Here is a 26,556-nt window from a genome sequence, read left to right as displayed (position 1 = left end):
GTTTCTCAATAGGAGATGCGAAGGAGCTCACAGTGGTGCAGAAGGAGCCTCTTATTCTCTACTGTGTTGTATTTTTGCTCTTCTCTCCTCCTACATTGTTGCTTCTGCTGGGGCTTCAGTTGCCCAACAAATGCCAAGTTATAACTCTCAAAAGTATGGCAAACGCCCTTAGGAAGCGGCGTCATTTTAGTGATGAATCACGCCAACAGTTTGTTCGATAATAGGAGGCAGGCTTGAAGACCTTGAGTCACAATGTGCTAACTTGCAGGATTGAGATAGTTTTAGCTGACATTTACTGCTCCAGGGTGAGCTGCGAATTTACTATGAAGAGCAATCTATATTTTCATCGTGAAACCTGATCTGATCTAGCTGATGTCATAACAGTCAACTGAATTTGCTGTATTGATGCAGAGCTTTGTCTGAACTGTGCTGCTTCTCCATTGCCTCTGTTTATTCACTGAGGAAGGTACACAAGCCGGGCAGCTGAGGGTCGGTAATGTATTGATCGAAAGTGAGATTAGCATGTGCTGCTGGAGGACAGATGGTTCAGACCTCAGCTCTGTGGTCACAGCACTGACCAATGGATGCTCTGCAGGCTCTGACAACAATCTGTTAATACACTGAATATGTTTTCAGGCTTTCATACCCGACATAAAGAACAAATGAGGACATGGTGTTTCTAGATTTTTCACAATGGCTGATTCACTTTTAAGGAATCACTGATCTTAGATTTGGGACTTTTACTGCGATCTCTTTTGATAGACCAGCACATTTTTTGATAAGTTTTTGACAAATGGGAATCTGCAAAATTGTGAAGGAGTCATTAGAATTACAGCTGGAAGTTTATTAGGGTGTGTCACACATCTTTTTCTTTTTTTTTTGTACACTAGAAGCTCAATCAGACTGGGTGGAGAAGCACTGTGAACTTGGACTTTATTTATGTCTGGACTTTGACTTGGCCATTTTTGGATCTTGGAAGTAAACCATTCCATTGTAGCTCTGGCTGTTTGTTGAAGTCAATGTACATTATAAGTTCAGACCTCCTGCTTCCTCATTTTTGCTTGTCCCCTACCCTGCTTTGAACATCTAAATACCTTCATCTCTAACCTGTCTGATGTATCGCATATATTCAGATGAAACTAGACTGAGGTCCCTTGTTTTAATGTTACAAAATGTGGAAAAACGGATTCTAACACCTGCTCAGGGTTAATAATATTCTGTCTTCTACTTTTAAATAACACCTTCTGTCTGTAACATTGTAAATGCTGTATTTTTAGTAAGTGGTGCTTATTGGAGCATCTAAGTTTTACAATAGCCATCGCTGTATAAGTCAGTATTTTATGTACTTGAAGCAGCTCTTGTTCAATTTGTTAAATAAAATGCCCAGCACAGCTCAGTTGCTGCTAACGGACCATGACGCTTAATGCTCTGGTACTAACTCCACTTACGTAAAGTGCCACTTGCTAATTAAAAAAATCATTCACACTTTCGCCACTTGTTACTAAACATCCCCTTTCGCTGTGACTAATCTATTGCATAAAAATGTCTATTGTACAGTTTTGTGAATATATGTTTTGTGAATGATGGCTTTTAAAAACATTTTTAGTAAAGAATCTATGCTTTATTTTGTTATGAAAGATTCTCCTGAAATATAAATGCATATTCATAAATGTCCTCTTGTCATTTCCTCACCTATGTTAACACAAAAAGAAGAATATGCATTTATGTGTACCTTTTGTCTGTCTCCTCTGTCAGATATGATCCAGTCCTGATGGAGTCATCAGAGCTGTTGGAGACCAGAGCGCCCCCTGTGGCGCTGCGGCACGTCGAGCTGGATGTCTTGGGATTCCTGCAGCCATCGGGGGAAGAAAACAGCACGGCAGAGCAATGCTTCCGCTCTCACTCTCGCAACAGCGTCCTCCAGGGCCTGCCATTTGGTGGGGTGCCCACGGTCCTCTTCATAAATGCGGTGCTTTGGATGGTACAGACTCTCACACACTCTCACCAAGAAGTCTGTTCACTCATCTGTCCAATAGCAGCTTGTCCTGGTTTTCTGAAAACTTGTGCTTTATAACTAGTGGAAAACAGTAATTTAATTCTACAGATTACCTATTATGCTTCCGTAATAATGAGCATATTTCAAATGAGCATTTGAAATATGCTCATTACATTTTTTAAACCAAATCATTGTTGGATAATGAGATTTTGGTCTGCTCAGTTCTGCCTGTTTTGAGCGTCTTTCAGAATGAGCTGTTTTAGGGCCTCTTGTCACTTTTCATCTAAATCAACTGCTGCTGACCACACACCCACTTCATCTCACGTGAAAATGGCTGCACAATTATACAACTGCTTATTTCCGAAAAGCAGAAGTAGAGCCTCCTGCACAACCAACGAGAATGCATCAAGTGGTATCTGAATAGTTAGTCAACAAAAAAACACTTGTCTTTTCCAGCAGCCATTGTACAGCGTGTACAGCGGCTAAACTAGCTGACCAAATGTGTTGGAGCTCTGCTTGGGTTGCTAGGTAACGGAGCAGTGTCTGTCGAATGTGACGTAACAGTTGAGAGGTTTTTGAAATTACTCCTTTTCCAGACATCAAAAAAATATTAACTTATTGTCAAGAAACACAAGGGGATTTTTAGGTATTTGTGTTGTTTTTAGAAGCCCATGAGACCCAAATGCAAGTGCAAAAAAATCTACATTTTCATAACAGATCTCCTTTGATATATGCAGTGGTGATAAAAATGGACAGGCTGATAATGCGACCAACAACTTCACATGTATATGGTTTGAATGCATCATTTATTTTCTACCTAGTGTCAAAATTATACTTTTAGGGTCACATATTAGTACACTCCTACTACTATAACCAATCAGGTTACAGAGAGACACCTTGCCTTTTGAAGAAATCAAAATGCTTCTTGCATGAAGCTGGTTGGATATTTGACCAGTTACTCTATCAGAAATGGTGGAGCATTTTCAAATTGGATGGTCTCCTGGTACGGCTCACACTTTTAAGCAAAATCCATAGACTTTTAGTAGGATCAAAGTTTGGGCATTTTCAGAAGTGGCTAAGTTTTAACCTTCCAGCTGTTGTCTTGGGGTAGTTACTGAATTTGGAAGTATTTTTTGGTCTTAATTATATTACTGTACATGGAACTTGGTCATCATCTTACTGTCACTGCCTTACTCAATAGTTGATGCATCTTAACCCCTTCAAACATTTTTTTATGTCAATTTGACAAAATAACCCAATCTTTGTCTATTCTTTCCATAAAACATTGTTCTTGATATTCTGTGCAGATATAAATTTTACTTGTTGGGCCTATCTTAACTCTGCTCAAAATTTATGGACTACCAACAAACAGTGTGCAGTCTCTTTGTTGTTTACTTCATCCAAAGTGTTTTAGCCTGTATGTATAATTGTGAAGCTCTATCTCGATCTGATATAGGTCATGTATTCTTATGTTTCCTGCCTGTAGGTTTCTATTTGATGGACTTTGGGATTTTTGTCTGAAAGGTGCTGGATAAATAAAATTGACCTACTCACGTTACTTAATAATGTTGAAATATTTATATGGGTAAGTAAAAATTGCCATCAGGTTCTGATCATAGAGGCACCTGTATTCCTAGCAAATTAGTTGGAGATCAGAAGCTACAGAGCTGGTTATGGTGGAGTTGGCGTTAAACTGAGTTGAACAACATGAGGTTCCATCACAGCAGTGACCAATTCAGCTTGCTGGCAGACTTGGGAGACAGATTTGAGTTTCTTGCCTTTTCGAGGACATGTCGATTGACTCAAAGTTAACAGAAATCAATTTTAAATTTTTAAAAACACGTTTTGAAATGGGATCAATCTCTTTAAAAGTCTTCCAGTAATTTTGCCTTTGTCTACCGCTGCACCTTAGACAGGTTTGACTGATAGCAGTGTTTCTAAATAAGTCTGAAGCTGCCATCACCTTGTTTAGGTATCACGAGCAGATCGATGCAAGCTGACAAGTAGAGTGTGATGGATGAGCATAGTTTTGTTTTTGAGAAAATGATTTAGACTTTCTAAGAGAGATCATGTGTCATTCCTCTGAGAGCTTCAGTGTCGCCGTAAATCCTCGTCTTCCTCCCTTCTGTTTCTCTCCTCTGTCATTACGATGCTGCTGCCACCACTCTCTGTGACCTTTAGCAACTTGGACGAAAGCATGTCTGCATCGGCTGCAGTGAGGCTCCACCCAACACTTTTGTAATGTAATAGGAAATGCAATATTTGTTGTTTTCTAACGGTCCCTTGCAGTTTTAATATTGTGCATATTGTCAGTATAATTTGTCTCTAGTTTCAAATGCATAAATAAGATTTATGCCCCAGGGTAATGGTGCTTTGAAAAGTATTCACACCCCCAGAACTTCAACATTTGGTCATGTTACAATTAAAACGTCAATATATATTTTATGTGACTGCAAAAAAGTAAAGTGGAAGCAAAGAGTGATGAGGTTTTCAACATTTCTTACAAATGACTCTGAAAAGTGTGGCATGTGTTTGTATTCAGCCCCTTTCACTCTGGTACCCCTAAATCAAATCAGGGCCATTTCCAACTAATTAATAAATGGAATTTGTCTATGTGTAACGTATATTTAGACTGTTTAGATAACATGGTGGAAAAAAACAGCGTCAAGGAACACAAGTCGAAGGTAAAGCTTGGGAGGAGCTGCAGAGATTCACAGCTTAGGTGGAAGAATCTGTTGACAGGGGAGCTGTAAGATTTACACTCCACAAATCTGACCAAAATGGAACAAGAACAAATGTTCTGTTAAAAAAAAAGTGTAAAAGGGTCTTGTACTAGAATGGCCCAGTCAAAGTCCAGTTGAGGATTGTGGCAAAACTAATATTCATGTCCAGACTCAACTATTTTGCAAAGGCAAATGGGCTTCATATTTTTATTTGACTCTCTAGATATCCAAAACTGCAAAAGATTAATTGTAATTCTATGAAAAAAGGTTTTTCTACAAAGTATTTATTCAGAGGAACTGAATGTAAGTGCATGCCTCACACTTTAGAAATGTGTTAAAGAATTCTGTAACCATGCACCCGCTAGCCTTCCACCTTACAAATATGCCCTACTTTTTTGTTGGAATTTTGCATAAAATCCCCCAAAATACACTTTAATGTGACACCATGTGAGAAAGTTTACGTTTACAACAAAAGAGTTTCTAATTTTAACCCAGCTGCACTCAATTTGATCTGAGATTTTGGTCCCCATAATCATGTCCATAAACAGAAATGCAAATACATCACATTCTTGTCACACATGTCAAGTTAAATATACTTTTGAGAATCCAGTTTGTGCATTATTTACAAACACGGGTGTGCTGTTTCTGTTGCAGCCTTCCAGATAATAATAGACTTCAACTTGCAGCTGTCAGCCGGCTCATTTCCAACGTCAGGCCTCATCAGTCTTGATCTCCGCTCTTGATCAGCAGCCTCCATCTTTTAATTGGCTCATCTTATGACTGCTGGGTTGTCAAGCCAACAGAGAGGGTTCGAACGCTGTCTCCTAATGATGGGCATGAGTCAAAGCGTGTTTCCCTCCAGGTGACAGGAGGACGCCTCCGCATTAATCCCATCATCACACTGAATAAAATGTGCGGGAGTTATAGAGGAGAGCCACACTTCGAAACAGGGAAGTGTTTAATGACGAGGGAGGAGAAAATACTAGGATAAACGGTAGCCCATCATTCATCCAGGGGCCTCTGCTGTGTTTTCATTGCTTAAAGATTGAATCATTCAACATTTATGGGCGCTTTCCTCCATTAACACAGCTGTCTAAATTGGCTCAGAACAGGAGATGATTTAATGCTGCCATTAAAATCAAAAGCTCATCAGCACTTTTACTCAATTTGCATTCATCATCGTTCATCCATGACCTTTCAGTTATGTCCGTGGACACCACTTAACTCCACTTTCCAACTGTACTGAGTGAATAGGTTTTTTTTTGTTGTTGTTTTTTAAACCTGCTTGAGACAAACTGCTTGACATCCATTTGAGGTTATTCAGGTTTATTTTTTGCAGCTGACCACTCTGATCTGACATAGCTGCATGGCATGTGTTCATGCGTTCACGCTGACCCGGTTCTGATAGTTTCCAAGACAACCACACACGAGAAAGTACAGGGGAAAAAAGGAGGATGGCTCCTTGTTGCTGCAACAAAATGTTTGAATTTCCTGAATGCAAGACGGAGATTTTGGAGGCAGCTCCTTGATCAAACATTAAGGAGACACTTGAGCCGGAGCTTATAAGAACAAAGTGTTTGACTGAGGATATCTTATTTCCCAGAAGCTCTGAAATCATTTCCGTTTTTTGTGTTGCAGTTGTTATTGCTCATCTTTTCTTGTCTGAGGAAGGCTGCCTGGGACTACGGTCGTTTGGCTCTGGTTATGGAGAATGACAGGTAAATCCCTCATTCGCCACCCTAATCAGAAAAATCTTATACTCTGCAGCCTCCGAGGCTCATCCAAATGTTCAAGATGGGAGAAATTATGCTCAGTGGAACAGCTCCCTCTGCTGGTGGACAAAGATGGCACATGCAGTCCTTTACTACTGAATAACCTAATTTTAGAATAAGTTGCTTTGGAGTTTTCCAATTATGGGTGTACTGAAGTAATATCTTTTAACTGTATATTCATCTTTTGTGTTTATTCACTGTAAATGGAAATTAAATTCATTATTATGTTTTATTTCTCCTTTTTTAATTGGTAATATTAAACATGCCCAGGATTATTTTTACTAGAATGAGCAGATCGACATATGCACAGGTTTCCCACTGTTCAGTCAGTATTTGGAGGATGATTTAAAGTTGTTAAATGAGTCTGTTCTGTGGGTTTTCTTGCTCACTCAGCACCCTACATTGTGGGCTTGATTAATCCTGCCTGTCCGGTGGACGCTTCACAGCTCGAGCAGCCAGGCAGCATCTGTGCATTTTCCCAAACGGCCCTCCCTTTATGTAATTGAATTATGCTGCCTAATTTGACATTCAGCTGAATAGACAGTGGTGAAGCCTAAGGATTGATATCCACTTACTTTGTCACATGCTTGTTTTTGAGGTCCTCCTGACTCCAAAGCCCCTGGCACCTAATATTTGTTTATTTGGGGCAATGATGGACCATAAGTGACAGTTAAAAATGTTATTTTGTTCCTTCTTGTCCTCCTTAGTCTTACATCCCTGTTTTATGGCGAACCGAGTGAAAAAGAAAAATCTCCCTCAGAGTCCAGCCCCTCCGACTCTGAGACAAAGGACATGGTGAGTTTTGGAGCCATTGACCATGATGAACCATGATGAAGCTAAAACCAAATGACCCATTTTATTTGAGAAAACATAACTTCAGAAGTTACTTAATTTATTAAAGATTATTGGAAAGCTAACACGAGAGGCCATAATTGCCATCTAAATTGTTATTGCTGGATGGCTAAATGAAGGCTTTATTTTGTTTGTTTTACACTTTTCTTCGTTTCATTAATAACGGGAACAATATAAAACAATATAAACAGATTTAGTTCAGCAGCACAACAAAAAGTGTGCGTGTGCATGTCGAAAGTGTTGCTATTTAAATTTTTTTTATGGCAAAAACCCTAAACTTAAATGTTTTTATGTAGATTTTATGAGAGACGCCAACAATAAGAAGTGCATCATTTTGAAGCAATAAGAACATTAATGTTTTCCAAAGTGTGTTGCTTGTTAAAATCAGAAAAACTCCATGATCACACATTCCAGTGTAGAGATGCGGGTGACATTTTTAACCTAACCCGGCTTTAAACTTCTCCACAACTTTCTTCCTGTTCTGTCTGTTCCTTGATCTTTATGATTCTTTTTGTTCACTAATGAATAAAAAGAACTGGTTTAATCTGGATTTAAAAAGCATTTAACAGGAAGAATCTCCAGCAGAACCAGAACCTGGCTCAGTGTGAGCAGCCACCTGCTACAACGAACTGGGAAGTCAAGAAAAAAAACTGTTATTTATTTATTTTTTTTTATTAAATATAAGTTCTAGAGATTTCAAGTTGCTCAAATAATCTTCTAATTGCGTTTTACCCAGCATGCATAGTGTTTGAAAACATGAAACCACAATTCTGGACAGTTTCCATCTTTGAATCATTGCACATTTGATCATCTATTTAGTGTTTTAAATTTTGAATTGTACAAAATGCAGGTTAAAAAAAATATATGTTCTCACTTTTCCATGAACTTGTGTTAGTTGGCAGAAGGTCATGGACACCATCCAATGACAAATTGAACCCTATCAGACCATCACGAGGGCAAAAGTATAGCAGCAAGTTGATGCTTATAAGGTAGTAAAGGCCTGTTTTCCTACTGCACCATTATCTTTGAGTCAGTAAAACTATAATTAGGGTAAACAAAAGTGATAGAATGAGGGGGAGACTGGTGGAGTCCAGCCATCATCACCCTGCACAATATTTTTAAGAAATACTATCATTACCAATACTAAAGATACTGCACAGACAACCAGTCTCACACAGGTTTATTTACAGTAAACCAATGTGTCACTGTTAATTTGCTGAATCTATTTTCAAGCCTGAAAACTGCTGCATGCTGAGTTTTTCATAATGAGGCCCGGTTTGCCCAAGATGGCGCGGCCCCAACTGTTTGGATCGTGACTCAGCCGAACTGTCTATGACTCCCCGTGACACCTGTGTGACAGACTGAAGTCACTCCCTGCCTGTTTATAACACTGTAAGTCGAAGAATCAGACAGGAGTCAGAGGCCTGTGCCCACACAGAGCCGAGGCGGCAGTAAACTGATTACAGCGCCAGCCTAGACCCATTAAATCTCCGTGTCACCCTGCAGACCTCATGCAGTCCCCGCATGTTGCCACATGTAGCGTGTTTTTTTTATCATCTGTTTTGTTATTCTCTTCTCATTCCAGGGCTTCTGCTCATGGCTTTCATCTCTTTACCATATGAAGTAAGTCAACGCACTGAAGTTTGCTGTGAAATATTTTTTCATCCCCCTCTAATCTCAGCTGGTGTCACCATCCAACGTAAAGTCTAGGTTGCAGCTCTTTTAGCAGCTCAGTAACCCTGGCTGGGTTTATGTGGCTTTCTGCTGGATGTTTGCATTAACTCAAGGCTGACTGCACATGGCTGTTTTAGCCTGTAAAATGGTTCTTTTAATGGTATCCATGGTTTCCATAGTATTGTGGTGGCGTTTGGGTGCTGCTGTTTTTAGCTCGCATGTCAGCGGCTCACCCAGGGATCTCCAGGGAAAAGCAAACCCACCCTGAAAGTTCACAATGTGTGGGCTGCATTCAAACCAGAACACACTGCTTACCTCATCTTCCTGAACTTCCTGCCCAGGAATCTCCATCTTTTAGCTTTAACATTACAACCAATGTTTCACTCATATTGACTTTGAAGCTGCAGATTTCATGTTTGTCGAGCACTAAATTTAGATTCAACTGTTGTTGTTTTTGTCCGGAGGTCAGAGATAGTCAAATAAAAAGCACTTGCAGGCCCTTTTTTCTTGTTAAATGTAAAACATTGTGTGACATTTATTGTATCTGCTCAAATAATAAGACTACAACATCCAAGATTTTATTGAAGCAAACAAAATAGCTGGATATTTTTAAATGCAAACCATAAAACAGGTTGTTTCTTGATTATTTTTATTTTTTTGTTTTTAATGCAGGTTGATTGTTTTCTGAGTTGTTGGATGTTTGTGGTCTTATAATAATACCGAATTACGACAAATGCAAATATCTGGACGATGACTAAGAAACGTTTGTATTTTATTTGTCTGTGAAATGTGTCAATCTTAAAGAAATAAAACAAATATTCTTCACCTGTGCTTACAGGTCATGTTTGCCTATCAGACCAAAACCTTAGATTGAGCTGAAAAGCAAATCTCACTTGTCAAACCTGGACTGCAAACGAATTATGTTTTTTTTTGTTTGTTTGTTTTTATCCTTAAGTCATGAATTTGGCCATGTGAGAACTTCATATTTGTTAACTCAGAAACGGTTTCAAGAACTTACTTTCAGTTCTGAAGAGTGTATATTTTGGATAGGAGTTTCATCCATATATTTTGTGTGTGCAGGGATGAGGAGATCCGCAGCAAATGCGGCATCGACGCAGTCACATACCTGTCCTTCCAGCGCCACATAATACTGCTCATGACGGTGGTTTCCCTGCTCTCCTTGGCTGTAATCCTGCCGGTCAACTTCTCCGGGAACCTCCAGGGTACAATGCTTTTAGGCAATTATGCAAGGAACGCTGTACATCACCCTAAACGCACCATTCCCACCATAAAACATTGACCTAGCAGCAGTGGGAAATTCTTCAACAGCTGGTCAGAATTAATGGGAAGGTGGATCAAGTTAAATGCAGGGTAACCCTAGAGAAAAACCTGAAAGAGGATGGAAAAAAAGACTTGAAACAAAGGGTGGAGAGGTTACTTTTTAACTGCAAAAGTACTCTAAACGTATAGCTAGAGCAGCAATGGGCAGATTCTGATTGATTCTAATACATGAGTATATTCATGTATTAGAATGACCTAGTCGAAGTTCAAACCTAAATTCAACTTTCTTTGGCAAAATTGTTGCTGAAAGCTTCTCTCAATCAAACTTGACTAATGTTATCATTTTATTAGCATAAATTTCAGTTTCTACATGTAACTTACCCCTAAGACATAATTGCAGTGACATGGCTGACTCAGAAGATTGAATGAAAATGCAGGTCACACTTCTCAGATTTGTATTTGTAAAAATTTGATAACCATGTATCTACTTCTTTCCTCTTCAGAATTGGGAGGCTATTTTGTGTCTTATCACATAAAATCCCAGTAAAATACATGTAAGCTTGTGGTTGTAACAGGACAAAATGTGTAAAAGTTAAAGTGAGGATTAAAACTTAAAATAAAGATCCTCCTCTATATATAATAGAAGGTTGTTGACATACTGGTGAGAAGGCAACCAAGGCCAGAATAGAAACGGCTTAATTTCCTACTGGTCCACACAGGCAGGTGTTAGGAGCAGGCTGAAGCGTATAACCAGCTGCTAAATGGCAACAGAAATCCTTTCTGGCAGCTGTGTGTTTATTTTGTAGGATGCACAACAGGATGAAGGCAGGGACCTTTTTATGGGTTCTGTGGGGAACTGAGCTGGTTTCTCCTAGCTGTCATCTTATGGACTGATGCGTCACCCTCTGTTAAATAAACCTAATGCAGGCTGCCATAGCAATGGCAAACAAAGGCTGGCCCAAATTAAACCAGACATGGCTGACATGTGAGGACATTGTGTAAAATTCATATAACTGAACATGAGTTTGCTTTAATTGCGCCTCGCCCTCCAGACAAGAGTGGTGGGATTTTCCTTTTAAGCTATGACAAAATTGAAATGTATGTCATGTGGCATTATGTCTACAGGAGACGGTCCCGAAGATTTTGGAAGAACAACACTTGCTAATGTTAGCGCAAAGTAAGTGCGAGACAACATGGATGACATCACAACTCATGAAACAAACCAGAGGTATTGAAAAGTGTGTCTGTAACTGTTGTGTTATTTGTGTGCTTCAAAGGGACAGCTTTCTTTGGCTGCACAGCGTCTTTGCTCTGGTGTACTTTATCATCACTCTGCTGTCCATGGCTCACCACTCTGCCAGGCTGGAACACGGAGAGGATGAAAAGGTCTGTCAGCATCACATCAATCCCTACAAGAAAAACACTTTCCTTCTGTGCATTCATTTGTATTTTGCACCTAATTAAATGGAAAACATAGCCTTAGATTGTTTTCAATGTAATCTGAGATGTTAACTTATGTTATGTACCTTCATAAAACATTTAGTTTTATATTGTTTTAAAATTAGCCTAACGTAGTTATTATGTATATTTCTCAGGATATATTTGGAATAAAATTTACACTCAAAATAGAGATTACAGGAACAATCGATGTCAAGAAAAAACAAAATCAAGAATTAGTTATTTTTTTTACTTCAAATTTTCTTTTCTCACTCTCCCCTTCATTCACTAATTCAGTGGTGCCCAAAGTCGATCCTCGAGGGCCGGCACCCTGCATGTTTTAGTTCTCTCCCTGGTGGTAGTAACAACCTTTTCAGCTTGTCAATGTTCTTCTAATGAGCCATCATTTGATCCAGCTGCGATAAACCAGGGAGGGAACTAAAACATGCAGGATGCCGGCCCTCCAGGACTGACTTTGGGCACCACTGCACTAATAAGTGGTCCATCTTGCCCTTTATCGAATGATGGCATGCAAACAGCTGTTGGTGTCATCACAAAAAGGCGGTCACTGCTTCTTACAGGGTGAAATTTTCTGTCTGAAGTTTGCATGTTGCAGGTAGAGACATCTAGTTGTACATGTGTTATTGTGCATCTGTTTGCAGCCATTTTCATGTGCGAGTGTAGACATTGACTTGGCGGTCATGACCAGCATCTGATTTGGATATAAAGTGACAAGAGGGCCCAAAACAGCCCATTGTGAAATGAGATCAAAATCAGCGGAACTGTTCCGACTAAAATCTCATTATCGAGGAATGATTTTGTCCAAACCTGTTCAATAAAGCAGGATGGGTCACCTTTAAGCTGCGAGAAAACTGCAGAGGGGGTCAGATCCAGCTCCAACATGAGCCTGCTTCATAGATTTCTAAACCCTTTCAGGGTTTGATTTTACCAAGCACCTCCTGTTTGTTTTTTTTTTTGTTTTTTTATGTTGCTCCATGGTGGGGAGATCTTGTTGGTGACCAGGAAGGAGTGTGTATTGTGCTTGTCTACTCTTTTTAAGAAGATGTTTCTATCTTCTCCTTTTGATAGGAAAGTTGCATTTCTGTTCGTGCTGAGATGATTGCTCCTTTTTTGTTCAGAGGCAGCCTTTGTTTGGTTTAGTGGTTTCACTTATGTTCTATGAATATTGTTGAAACTGATTTTACTCTAGTTTGAGGAGTAAGGGTGTTGACCTGTTTCTCATTTCAAGAAGCTCAAGTCATTTATTTTTATTACTAAACTACATTCCTTGCTACATTCCTTCTGCCTTTTTATTCATCCCAAAACATTGCTTATTGTTACATTCCCTCATCTGCTGGACAGCATCTGAAGAAGTTACAAGTGGGGGCTCGTCCGGGATCTTTTGAATGAAAAGTGTTGTGGTGGGATGAGTAATCCAGTTTGCTTTGTGTCCTTTTTTGTTTTCTGAGGTAAGGTGGTTGTTGGTGTGGTAGGATACAGGGGGCTCACTGGATCCAACAGTCCTATGTTCAGATTGGTCCGTGTGGTCTCCTTTCTTTTTTTTAATTTTGGCTGACTCATCACAATGCACGTTGGTTATTGTGGCTCTGTAAAACCATTGTTTTCTGGTTCAAGTAAACAAAGCATCCTTTGACCTAAATGAGTTTGTGGCAAGCTGGATGAATGCAGGAAAACGGATTTGAGCATGAACTATTGTTGCTGAACATTTGTTGTCACAAGGTGGTCTTTATTTACCCTGATATTGAGGAAAGATCTTGGATTCATGCAGAGGATGGAGATCCCTCTGTGCCTGCCTCGGGGAGGGCAGATGAACCTGTGGTTGAGAGTAAAACTCCAGCCTGGAGTGTGAAAGAGGAGGGTTAACCGGTCACTCTGTCACGTTACGATCCGTTCTCTGTGGAGTCATCATTGGGTTCTCGGTTAAAGCTAAGATTAGACCGATTTCACTTGGAGACAGAAGAAAAAGAACGGGAATTCCAGTTCTGAAGAAAGTTGGAGTTCAAGCAGCTTGAAGCTAAAACAACTATAAAACTTTGTGAACCAGAAGTAATAAAATCTTCAGTTCCTCTTCCTTAAATGAAGGTTTGGCAACCTTAGAGGGAATGTTTGACGTCGGTAAACACGTCTCGTTAGTTCCAGTGTTCCGTGAGATAGAAGTTGAAAGTTATTTTGGAGTTTTTGAATGAATTGGAATGGCATTAAACTAGCCACAGGATGTGAAGGCTGTACTTCAATCTAAACAGGGGGTGTCGCATTCATTTTCATTTCCACATCTGGATCATGAATGTCCTTAAATGCTTTCTGCCAGTTGTGTGGATAAAACTACTTGGCAAACTGTTAAAATATTTTTGGCTTTCTCTGGTATTCAATGAGTGCATCTTAAACTTAAATAATTTCAATATTTTCACATTCATGTGATTAGTATGCAAATAAAAACTTATTTGATTTTATGCAAAATAACATTTAATATTTAAGCACATACATGCTGTCTTGAAGTTCTATGTATGTGACCGGATTTGGCCCGCGGGCCTTGAGTTTGACACATGATCTAAACTAACAGGCTCAATAAACTTGTGCTGTATTATTTGCTAAGGATAGTTTGTCATACAGCAAAATGAAAGTTGCCATTTTGAGAGCGTATGAGTTGGTGCCAGAGGCTTTCAGGAAGCGTTTTCACCAGTTTTTCCACCGATGGTTGAAATGTCAAGTGAAAGATGTTGATTCTCTCCAGCAGTTGATGTTCAGATAGACTGATCAAATAGTGGTTTTATCTAAACGAGCAAAAAGTAACCACTTTAAAAGAAGCGGTGATTTTTGCAGATGGGTTTTCCTTGACTCATTAAATCATCAAGAGTAGCTGTGATTTCATCCAGATAAAGCTAGAAGTGATGATTTCTAATGGCTCTGTTTTTTTCTGTTTTCCCTTTGACAAAGTCTGAGAATAAATGTTTTTTCTGTCTAAAACCTGATGATCTCGCAGCTGACTGTGATGCATATAAATGCAACCAGCTAAGATCCTGCTGTGAAGCATGAAGCGGAATCTGACCAGCTCACCATCACATACTCCGCCTTGATCTCTACACGGTATCAGAGAGTGCTTGAGGAAAACTCAAGATCATCTCTAAACAATAAAACCAGCATGAAGCAGAACAGGACCATGCACAATGACAATGACCCAAAATCCACCCACAACTTAAACAGTCTTGAGTTGGTAGCTGAGAGGGGCAACTTTTCCTCAGAAACAATTATTTTCAAAGACCTTAATATTACATGTCATAAACTAAACAGTTGATGAAGCAAGGTCATAAAAATGTTTGAATTTCAATTAGAAAAGAATATATAAGTTTATGAATGCTATTTGGCAGTACAGCTCTATTTGTATAGTTTTCTTTAAATCTAAAAATGTACACTCTTAGAAGATTTTATGTATGGCAGGAGGATTTTAATTCTCTGTACCAAACATAATATTTATGGTACATTTACGCCAAAACACCTAAACTGGGTGTTTTTGTGTTTTATGTTGCAGGGTTCCAGGACGCTGATGATCACCTCCATTCCCAGAGAGATCTCAGACCCAGGACTCATCACCAAGCACTTCCAGTACTCATTTTTCTTCTCTAGTTTCTTGTTAGGTCAACTTAAATCCTTTATTATGTTTATCAGTTAGCTCTCCAGGAGGAATAATCAATTTTAAACCTTCACCCACCAGCGAGGCCTACCCCAGCTGCACAGTCACCGACATCCGCTTCTGCTTTGATGTTCACAAACTGATGAAGCTGGACTTAGAAAGGTACGGTCAACTGTCCTCGACTCAGATGGCATCACTTGAAAGTGGAGTAACACATTCTGTGTGTCCTGCAGGCGCAAAGCAATGAAAGGCAGGCTGTATTTTGCAACAAAGGCCCAAAAAGATGGGAAGGTCATGATCACGACACATCCTTGTGCTCAGATATTATGTTGCGACATATGTGGTTTTGAAAAGGTAGGTTGGGTGAACATTAACTGTACAGTCACTATTGCGTATGAAGAGTTTTACCACTGGATGGCACTGCAATGCAAAAGTAGCACTGCTAAACGTGGTAAAAAGCTTTCTGAAGTTTGCAGTATTATTTTCTGCAGGTGGATGCAGAACAGTACTACAGCGAATTGGAGGAGAAGTGCACAGATGAGTTTAATGCGGAGAAGCAGCGGATCACCATGAAGAGGCTGGGCATCGCCTTTGTGACTCTCAGAGATGAGAGGATGACGGCTGTGTGAGTAATCAGCAGTACGACCCAGAGCTCCTCTCATCACCGGGGAGAGATTGCGATGTTCAGGCTCTCCTTACCGTTGCTGTAAAGCATGAAGTCTTGAATTGTTTTCCAGCATTGTGAAGGACTACAGTCGCGTGCGTTGCCGCAGCAGACCCCAGCAGTCAAGCATCACCACTGTGGTGCAGTCGCAGAGATGGGGCGTCAGCTACGCACCTGCTCCAAGTGACATCATCTGGTCTGTATCAGAAATGCAAAACAGTTTTTCACAAAGCCTCAAGCTGCAACCACAAACTCCTTGTATTCTATGGAGATTTTATGTGACGGCCCAACAAAACTTTTCCTTGAAGTTTTTATTTAAAAACTTCAATCAGAGGAAGTTTTTTTTATAAAAACCTTGAAGAGTTTTTGTATATAAAAAAAACAACCTTCCACTGGTTGGTATAGTCCACCTGTGTGTGTAAATCAATGTTATTATAAATACAGCTCTTTAGAAAAGAGCTCAGATGTGTTTTAGTGAAGACGCGGCTCACGAGAATAAAGGAACACCACAGACAAATCACAGAGAAAGCTGTGTAGAAAATTAAAGCAGAGTTGGGTTATAAAGCTAAATCTGAAGCTTTAAACATCTGTTAGAGAACGCTGTTCAACCCATTATCTGAAAGTTGCAACCTTACCACATGGATATCCTCCATTTACTGCTCAATTTAGCCATTTTAGATGAAGTAACCAAGAATGCTTCAGTGATCCACAACTCGGGTGGGATAATCTCCTGACAACTCTATAAAACTGACTTTGAATTTAAAAGCCACAGTAGAAAGAAAGCTATAAGAAATCCCACTTACACTCTGTAGACTCCATGCAAAAAACTAAGTCAGTACCTCAACCAACATCTTTTACTATTACCATCATAAAAGATGTTGGTGGCACCATGATAATGTGGTTTAATAGATTTCTTCAGCAAACCTAGGCCACTTGGTCAGGATGATTCAGTAGATAGATGGAGCTAAATGTAGGGCAATCCTGTAAGAAAACCTGTTGGAGGCTGCAAGAGACTTGAGAGTGGAGGTTGGAGGCTCACTTTCCACAAAGACAACTTGAAACGTTGAAATTCAATCCAACTGAGTCGTATTTTCCAAAAACTGCAGTCTTTACATAGTTGATACATTCCCACTTTTTTTAATTTGAAAAATGTATATCATATTACTTCCATTTTTCTATTTTGCACAAATTCGTGCCATTTTATGACAGAGGTCACTTTGTGTGGCTTTGTCACTGTTGCTCTTACAAAGCCAAAAAGAAAATGATTTTGATTACAAACAAAAAAAATGTAATTTTAGGAGTTTTTCTGTAAATTCTTATGCATAATCTGCTTTTAATATCAAACTATGCTACCTATCTTTCTTAATCTCCTATGCGATGCGTCCTCCTCAACATCCTCTGACTGACCCAGTATAAACCATATAAACCCTTCACGACATAAACTCAGTCGCAGCACAGCAGATGTAGTAATCCAACCTGCATGTCTTCTCACTGTGGGAAGAAAGTGGAGCACTCAAAGGAAAACCACAACAACACAGTTCTTAAGTCTAACACCTAATTTTCAGTGTCTCTCTCACGCAATTTGGAGACATTACCCCATAATCAGGCCTGACATTTTTGGCATATTTGGGACTCTGGGAAAGGAAAGTGAATCATCTGAAATGCGATCATCTCCACTGCCAGTCTTTGGATTTGGAAAAATGTCTTTTTTGATGCACAGTTGTGAAGATGATCTAAGGAGGTGGTAAATATAATGTCTGTGAATGTGACGGGACCAGTGCTGAGCTGTGTTTCCAAAACATCTTTGAAGTTATGCTGGTTATTTAGGAACGGAGTCACCATTTCTGCTCTTTCTCTCAAAAAAACGCTCTACATCTTTACATCTCCAGGGAAAACCTGGCTGTCTGCGGCTCTCGCTGGTGGCTGCGATGCGTCCTCCTCAACATCCTCCTCTTCCTGCTGCTCTTCTTCTTCACCACTCCTGCCATCATTGTGAACACCATGGACAAGTTCAACGTCACGCGGCCCGTGGAAAGTTTGAGGGTCCGTGTTTTAAAGTACTTAAGAGCTTTATTTCAGACTTCTTGGATCATGTTGAATAACCACACTTGTCTCCTTCACAGAGCCCGATCATCACCCAGTTCTTTCCGACCTTCCTGCTCTGGGTGTTCTCTGTACTCCTGCCGTTCATCGTCTATTACTCTGCCTTCTTCGAGTCCCACTGGACCAGGTACTTGCCTTGCTCTCAACTTTCTTTTTCTCCTTTTCTAAATTGGACATTCTGCTCCTTGTCTTCTTCCAATAGGCCCTTCATCTGTATCTACTTGTCCTTTCAACTCCCTTCATTTATTATTTATCTTTCTTTTACCCTCTTGGTTTTTTTCCATCTCTGTCCCTCCTTTTCACTGTCACTTTGCCTGCACTGTTATTCTGGGCAGGTTGTCATAGAGATCTTCATGAGGGAGCAATGAGATTCACTGTAGTCGCCATGCGCCATTTTTTTATTTTTTTTTTCATTTATTTTTCCGTGCACGGGGACTCGCTGAAAGAAGAGCAGAACAACCGCGTGTCTGGAGAAAACCTTCATGCTGCACCTATGAGCACCATTTCTTTACATAACCGCCCACACAAACGTTTGTGTGCAGGCGTGACATGTGAAGGAGCGAATGCAAATCAACTCTTTACTGGAGGGAAAAAAATGCAGAATGAATCTAACAGAATTATAACATATAGATTGAGCTGAATGTACGTTTCTAAATATATATATACATTTTTTTTTTTTGACTCACTGTACTCTGGTGTGATGTCTCAGGTCGGTTGAGAACCAAGTGACGATGCACAAGTGTTTTTTGCTGCTGGTCTTCATGGTGATCATTCTCCCCTCACTTGGTCTGTCCAGGTAAAATTGGAACAAAAGGCACAAATTTATCTTATAGTTATTAATATTCTTGAAAGTAATCTTTTCACTATTATCAGATGTTTCCATGTCTGCTAGATATCCTGATTTTATGCATTTGTTGCAGTCTTGACCTCTTCTTCACTTGGCTGTTTGACATCAACTTTATGGATGAGAAGGAGATCAAATTCCAGTAAGGTTCCTTTTTTAAATTCAAATTTAAAGAATAAACTGAAGTGCCTTCAAAAAGCATCAACAGTCACTGAATTTTTTTACATTTTGTCACATTGTATCCATAAACCTGAGAGTACATTCATGGGATTTTGTCTGACTGACTGGCACAAGGCAGTGAATAATTGTGAAATGGTGGGTAAAGATTCTCGGTTTTCAATGTTATGAACTACATTCATAATCAGTTCCCTGAGTTGATACTTTGTAGAGTCATCGTTACCTTTAAGTGTTTTGGGGTATGACTATGTCAGCTTTACACATTTAAAGTTGACGGTTCTTTAAAAAAAAAAAAGTCCCAAATCAGTTTGAGCTATCAGTGCGATTGAATGGACAGCATCTCTGAACATCAATTTTTAATCCCAGCCATAAATGCTTAATTTAATTTAGCTCTGAACTTTGACTTGACCGTTTTAAAACATGAATGAGCATATTCATATCTGAATCATCCCAGTGCAGTTCTGGTTGTATGGTTAAGGTTGACAGCATGCTAGAAGGTGAAGAGACCCTGGAAATATTTAGACTCCTACCTATTTTATTATTACACACTCCCTTGTTGGTTTATCACATAAAAACCCAGTAAAACCAGTGTGATGTGAGGCTTTGTCTTAAAACAGCATTTATCTTTTTTTTTAATAGGTGTGTGTTTCTTCCTGACAACGGTGCATTCTTTGTAAATTACGTCATCACATCGAGTCTTATCGGAACGTCGATGGAGTTGCTTCGAATCCCGGCGCTGACAGTGTACGCACTGCGCCTCTGCTTTGCCAAATCCCAGGCCGAGCGGATACACCTGAAGAGGGTTAGCAGAAGTATTCCTTTAAGTTTTAGTGTGAACTTTTAATTGTAAAGATATCAAATAAAACCTACAGAGTTCAACTTTTTTATATCTGCAGAGTCAAGCGTACGAGTTCCAGTTTGGCCTGGAGTATGCCTGGACCATGTGTATCTTTGCTGTCAGCATGACCTACAGCATCACGTGTCCCATCATTACGCCCTTTGGTGAGTGACATGCAATTACCCTCTTGTATCATCATCTAACCTTCTTTTCTCAGCAGTTTCAGTTCCTCCGTCCTCCCTCTTAGTGTGTATATGCAGGCCTCCCCCAACACACACTGTGTGAATATGCTGCTGTAGTCCCAGACACTCAGACACAGTGAGCTGCAAGCCAGACACCCACTACACTCCTGCGTCAGCCCAGAACTCACCAAGCCTCTATTTACTTCTGCTGTCCGCTCCAGCTACTTTTTTAGACTAAACTTTGCTGTTACAGAAGTTTACATGCCGTTTTTAAAAAACTGTTAAATGCACAGACCGAGCGGTTGTGCAGAAATATTGGTTTTCCAGGAACCAGACATTTTTGGCTACCTTTTGCGCTGGTCTTGGCTTTCTAGATGTCTTTCTAAACTCATCTGGAAAATTCAATTGTTTGATGAGCCATTTGACACAGAAATGTGGACAAATCTAGAGTTAGAAAGGTTCCCAAACTAACTGAATAAGTTTTCTTCACAGAAACATTTAAGTTGCAGTGTATGGTACTTTGTTGAAGTGTTTATAGCCCTTGTTGGGTTTTTTTTTTTCATCTAAAAATGTACTGATTTTACTGTATTTTGTTGGGATGTTGAACATATAATGTAACAAATTGTTCAAACTAATTTACGTCCTTATTTAAGCAACATTCAAGTTCAATGTGCATGCTTCTTTCTTCATGCAGGCCTCTTTTTTATTTTGTCAAAATTTGCTCATATGAATTAATGTGAATCTTGTAAAATTTTAGCTAGTTGTTCATTTCGTAATTCTCCTTTTTCAACAAGACGGAAGCACCACATCCACTTTGTTTTTTTGCAAAACGAGATAACCTGGTGTAATTCCACTTCACTTGTCCCTCCAGGTCTGCTCTACGTCATTTTGAAGCACATGGTCGATCGATACAACATCTACTACGCTTACGTTCCCACCAAGCTCAACCAGAAGATCCACAGAGCGGCGACCAGCCAGGTCATCGTGGCTCCAATCCTCGGCATGTTCTGGCTGCTCTTCTTCTCCGTTCTCAGATTAGGTGCTTTCTTTTTTAAGTTTAAACTTCTCTGTCAAATAATTAATGTACATTGAAGTAATTCCTGTTTTTGTTCTGGACTGTGACAGGTCCAATACATCCCATCACCTTGTTCACATTAGCATCCCTCATCTGCTGTATTGCCTGCTGTCTTTTCCGTATATGGCTTCGGAAAACTCCAGACAAGTCAACAAGCTACCAGGTCTGCCTTGATTTAGTGACAGCTATGAACTTCTGCATAAGAAGTATTTTGAGCCCTTTATTTATATATCTATATTTTTTTTTTCAGATGTCTGATCAGCCAGCTGCTGAGACGTTCCCTGATGCAGACCGAAGCACAGTGACGTCAACCACCACCTCCAGTGTAGAGCACTTCATTTGTTTTTAATGTTACATGACATGTGATGTTTTAAAATAATTATTACAGCAACAGATGTTAGACATTAGATGTCAACACCCTGCAAAAATTAGTCATGGTCCATAAACATTTTCACAATTTACTACAACAAGCATCAGTGTGTTTTATGGCACTAGTGGCACTAATATGGCACAGTTGTAAAGTTTAAACTTTTTTTTTTAACAGCTGAAAGTCTAAGTGTGTATATTTGACCCTTGGTGCTTAAAATTTGTAAAACCACCTTTTACTACAACTACATCTGCCATTCCGCTTTGCAAAATTGACTATATGAGACATTTTCAACTTTAGCCATGTGTTAATTTTGTGTGCTGAAAATGTAGATGCACTGCAAATGAAATGAAGGCCAAGATCAACCTTTGAATCACCAATTAATTTGTGCACATATTCATAATCTTTTTTTCTCCCTCAGCTGTTTGTTGCATCCGTGTTGCTGGAACCGGAGCTGGCTTTAACTCCGATGCCTTCTCCGGCTCACCACGGCTACGGCGCCATGGCCAGCTCCCAGAGTTCAGGTCACGGACCGGTGGCGGGAGCAGAGGCCGAAGAGGAACACGCCCAAAGTCATGAGACTGAGCTCAGAGACCCTGCAGAGCTCTACTGCTCCAGCCCACTCATGGAGAGCCCCACAGGCTACCAGTGACTGCAGCTCCCACTTAAACTAATTCCCATGTGTCCTGTAGTGGTGGAGCGCAGATTACTCAACGCTGCATCTTCACCACTGACCTCGGACTCTAATTTAACCGCGTCAGACACTGAGACGAGATAGATATTATGTGAGGGTATAAAGAATCTAAAACAAAAGCAGAACTATTTAAAACGGAGCATTCAAAAAGAAAGCAGCTAGCCAAAACTTTGTCCGAACCTGCTTTGTACACACGTTAAGATCAAGCTAATGTACAAATAACTTTAAAAAAAAATTAATAAATAAATGATTCCGTCTCTTACGGTTTCATTTGCATGTTAAGAAGGTTGAAAGAAGCAGGCTTGGAGATGATATCAGACAGACACGCTCCATGCTGTGCAACTGGAACACGAGTGGAGTTGAAAGTTCCCACCGCAGTGGGTGGTGTGAGCAGGCTTGCCCCGGCAGACTGACAGAGCGGTCCGGCCATGGGTGATATGTGCTTCCTCTGTGAGGCTGAGTGTGAGGGCAGCGAGTTGTGAAGCCATCTGCCGTGAGAGCGCAGACAGACGGAGGGCAGAGTGGCGCTCTCAGATGGACTGTAGTATATGTACAGTCTCGCCGTAGAGGCAGAAACAGCCTAAGGCTTATTGTAATTTATCTCAACATGAGGTTGCTATTTTTGCTACTGTATTTTTGGTGCTGTTCATGTAAAAGCTTCATCCTGAAAGGTGGTGGGTACCTGGCTTTCCCTTCTTAATTAAAAAAAAAACTTCTTCTGCTTAAACTGTGTACTTACTCTAGTAGTTTTTTATGCTTTCACGTTCTCGCAGAGAGTTTGGGGAGAGTTTGTTTATTTATATATTTTTGCTTATTTTGTGACCTCCCAATAAATTTGAATATCATGAAAAAAATTATTTGGTAAAACTTTGCTTACCATAAAACTGACATCAGACTGTCATAAACATGACAAAGCACCTGTCATGAACAAAAATGACTCTTCGTAAATGTTTACATAAATAAACAATGACACTTTTAATGCAAAGCTCCATTAAAATTTGCATTAAAAGTCATTTAAAAGTGTCAGCTTTGCATTAAAAGTGTCATTATTTACTGAATGACGCTTCATGACAACAGTCATAAACATTTATGAAGAGTCGTTCATGTTGACGGGTGTTGTATCATGTTTGACAGTCTTGTCGGTCTTATGCACACCTTTTCCAGTAAAGTGTTATTAATATTTCAGTAACACTAGTATATCGATACATTATCCAAAACTTTTTACGTTTCAAGGGTTTAGATCTAATTTGATGAATAAAATTTAATATTTAAGACATCTTTGTGTAGTGACTCATAAAGTACAAACTTTATGAGCTGCAGATTTCAATCAATGTCCAGGTTTCTGCTTGCGACAGTTTATCCTACCACAACACTTTCCACTGATATCATTTTGTTTTTCACCCTATGTGAATTTGTGCGTATAGAACGAATGAGTTTCACTTTTTGGTACCAATAACTTAAAGCTAAAATTTTCAATGTTCTAATTTAAAGGGATGCACCTGGCATTTAAAGGGATAAATACAAATTGCATTTGGGTGAGCTTAATCCAAATGTTAATATATTTTTGCTTGTTTTTGTTGCCCCTTGCATTGCTTTAATTCATTATGAGTGAGTAAGGTGGTTTGGCATATTTTACGCAGCCTTGTACGATTGACAATCAAGAAAACTAGACCAACTCTTATCCACAAAAGAGCCGTTGTTCTGCACAAGACTATTTCCTGGAGGCAAAATGAGCAAACGTACAGTAACTTCTGCATTCATTGTCACCCCAGGTAAAGCCTTTTACTGAAGTCAAACGCTGAGAAATTACAAAAAAAACTTATTCTGGTGAAAAAATATATACCTTAAGGTTTTTTTCTTCATTTGTTTGTAAATAAAATCAGTAGTACCCAGACTTATCTCCCCTAAGAATCCATCCAAATTAAATGAAACTGAAACATTTTATTCAGAGGATTTTTTATTCTACCAACATACACATCAAGAATTATGTCCAAAACATGTTTGCAAGGCATTCCAGGAAAAATAATCAATTCTGTCTACCATCACAAGCATAAATTTGTGGAGCTTTGAGTGCAGGTGGTGAAATATTACCAATACCAATTATAAATAAATTACATTTTTTCTAAAACTTCTGAGATCATACTACTGCATGCTTTATTTTGTTTGAGGTTGTTTTCCACCTTTTTAACCTGGGGCGACAGTAAATGTGGATGGTGCTGAATTTCACAGAAACATTTAAAAACAAAATCAATCTGTTCTGCTCCTAACTGCTTTATGCTGTATGAATATGCTCATGCAAAAACTGCTAAACTCAATAATTTCCATGAGAATTTATTCATGTGAAATGTCTGAATTCTACCCATTTCTACAAATTGTGTTTACACATGCCAGATGCAAAGGTTTTCAGAAGAAATGGATTTCACCACCTCTGAAGCTCTCAGATCAGTTTGTTTGTGTACACCTGTTTCTTCAATACTCCTGTGGTACAACTTACTTTGTGTCATGCTCCAAATACAAGCAGTAAAATTTCAACCCATCCATGTCCTATGGTTTCATTTGCACAGGCTTTCTGGCAAACATCTACATTTTATTGCAGATTCCTGCAGTAAAATGCAGATTGGGATAGATGGCACAGTCTTAATCCCATTTCAATAAGTGACTACTTATTGAAATGTTTTCATGGTGTCTTCTTGATTTTATTTATCTTTACAGATAAATACTTGTTTATTTTTATCTTAGAGATCCTAACATCTTAAGTCAAAGTCTTTTTCAGATGAAGTACCCTCAAAGTATTTATACTTAAGTACGGTTTTCATGTTTTGTCACATTACACCCATAAAAGTCAACATCTTTCAGTGAGACTTGGATAGAGCAACTCAAGGTTGTGCATAGCTCTGGTTTTCAAACCTTTATGGGAGTTAAAAACTTTAAAACTCTGTCAAGCTTTTGTATCAGTGCCTAATATTATGTCAAATAACTTTTTGGCGCAGCAGCAAGTCTTGGGATTTCTCTACCAACCCAGTCAGATGGGATGGAGAGCGTCTGTGGACATCCACTTTCCAAGTCTTGCCATGGGATGTAAACTACTCCTTTCTAGCCGTTGCTGTATATTTTACTTTACTTTCATTTTACATTTTGTTTGTGAAAAATGTCAAGATTTTTGTGCTGATCTATCACATAAAATCCCACTTTGTCAAAAAATTTGACTATAAAGTGATGTAATGTAAAAACCAAAAGGTCTAGCAAAATGTTGGAAACTTCCTACATATTTGATTGATTTAGCAGAACTATTGTTTATCAATTTAGCTCTTGTTGCCGAGTAATTTAGTTCAAAATTCATTTTGCCATCTGCTCAGTTTGCATGACAACATAAGACAATTTTGGATGAAAACTACAGTAAAACGATAACGTATTATTACCATAAAATAAAATCTATTCTAGTTTATGAGTAGTCTACTTATGGCTACTTATGGAATCAGTGCTGAGAGTGATGAAGCTGAAGCTGTCTGGAGAAAACATCAAAAGGCACATCTTTAAAATTTTTGTCTCCAAAGTTTTGTGGGTTTTCATGTAAAAGCCAGTTTCACCGATCATTAAACTTCCTCTCCATCGGCAAAAACTAAATCATATAAATCAGGATATTCTTAGCTCTTGTGCTGACTATTTTAATGCTTAACTAGCTTCATTCTTAAATGCCAGCTTATGTGAGCTATACTCTTCAAGGTTTATTAGTTTTCCAGACAATCCTGCTCTGTTTTAGCATTACATATGTCAAGAGTACATTATCTAAAATTTGTGTAAGCCAGCATTAAAAGATCTCTGCCAGGTTGATGGATTGATAGTGCTGTATCTAAAATAAAAAATGATTTACTTCAATTAATTTATGATATGGTTCCATGGATTCCTGCTACTGACCTTTAGTGTGGTTTGTGGGTAAAGGGCGAGGCAGCCATGTGGTAAATAAAAGTGTATAGGGTAAATGGTTATTTTGCGGCGCAATACTCTTTTAAAAAGTGTTTAAAAGACTCATCTGACATTTGGAGAAAATCTCAACTCACTGCAGAGACTTAAATGACCAGCAGCTAAGCATTAAATAACTTTAACATCGAAGAGCTGGAAAAACCTGACCATGTCTGCAAGAAATAGGTTTAAATCATCAGATTGTATTTTACAATCTAACCTCATTTGGTTGTCTTAATTGGTTCTGAAACATGTTTAAAAATAACAG

General features: G+C 39.1%; 1 protein-coding gene across 3 annotated transcripts in view; it reads left to right on the top strand.

Moving 5' to 3' along the window:
• Positions 1-24,860, top strand: part of tmem63c (transmembrane protein 63C) — a 35,474-nt gene extending 10,614 nt beyond the window's left edge. For all 3 annotated transcript variants that reach the window (XM_008400208.3, XM_008400210.3, XM_008400207.3), the window contains exons 2-23: positions 1,756-1,981; positions 6,358-6,437; positions 7,199-7,286; positions 8,929-8,966; positions 10,098-10,240; positions 11,424-11,475; positions 11,576-11,684; positions 15,283-15,356; positions 15,466-15,546; positions 15,618-15,738; positions 15,876-16,009; positions 16,122-16,244; positions 17,938-18,091; positions 18,172-18,278; positions 18,861-18,947; positions 19,072-19,137; positions 19,812-19,974; positions 20,069-20,174; positions 21,064-21,231; positions 21,318-21,430; positions 21,518-21,592; positions 22,056-24,860. In XM_008400208.3, coding sequence (XP_008398430.1) covers positions 1,772-1,981; positions 6,358-6,437; positions 7,199-7,286; positions 8,929-8,966; positions 10,098-10,240; positions 11,424-11,475; positions 11,576-11,684; positions 15,283-15,356; positions 15,466-15,546; positions 15,618-15,738; positions 15,876-16,009; positions 16,122-16,244; positions 17,938-18,091; positions 18,172-18,278; positions 18,861-18,947; positions 19,072-19,137; positions 19,812-19,974; positions 20,069-20,174; positions 21,064-21,231; positions 21,318-21,430; positions 21,518-21,592; positions 22,056-22,286 — 2,523 coding nt within the window. In that variant the 5' untranslated portion in view covers positions 1,756-1,771 and the 3' untranslated portion in view covers positions 22,287-24,860. The remainder of the gene's footprint in view (positions 1-1,755; positions 1,982-6,357; positions 6,438-7,198; positions 7,287-8,928; positions 8,967-10,097; positions 10,241-11,423; positions 11,476-11,575; positions 11,685-15,282; positions 15,357-15,465; positions 15,547-15,617; positions 15,739-15,875; positions 16,010-16,121; positions 16,245-17,937; positions 18,092-18,171; positions 18,279-18,860; positions 18,948-19,071; positions 19,138-19,811; positions 19,975-20,068; positions 20,175-21,063; positions 21,232-21,317; positions 21,431-21,517; positions 21,593-22,055) is intronic.
• Positions 24,861-26,556: the final 1,696 nt, after the last annotated feature.

The sequence above is a fragment of the Poecilia reticulata genome, chromosome 22 (assembly GCF_904066995.2).
Source record: "Poecilia reticulata chromosome 22, P_reticulata-male-v2, whole genome shotgun sequence".
NCBI classification, from domain to species: domain Eukaryota; kingdom Metazoa; phylum Chordata; class Actinopteri; order Cyprinodontiformes; family Poeciliidae; genus Poecilia; species Poecilia reticulata.
The sequence above is the reverse complement of the archived record's forward strand: the minus strand, read 5'-3'. Positions and strand labels throughout refer to the sequence as shown.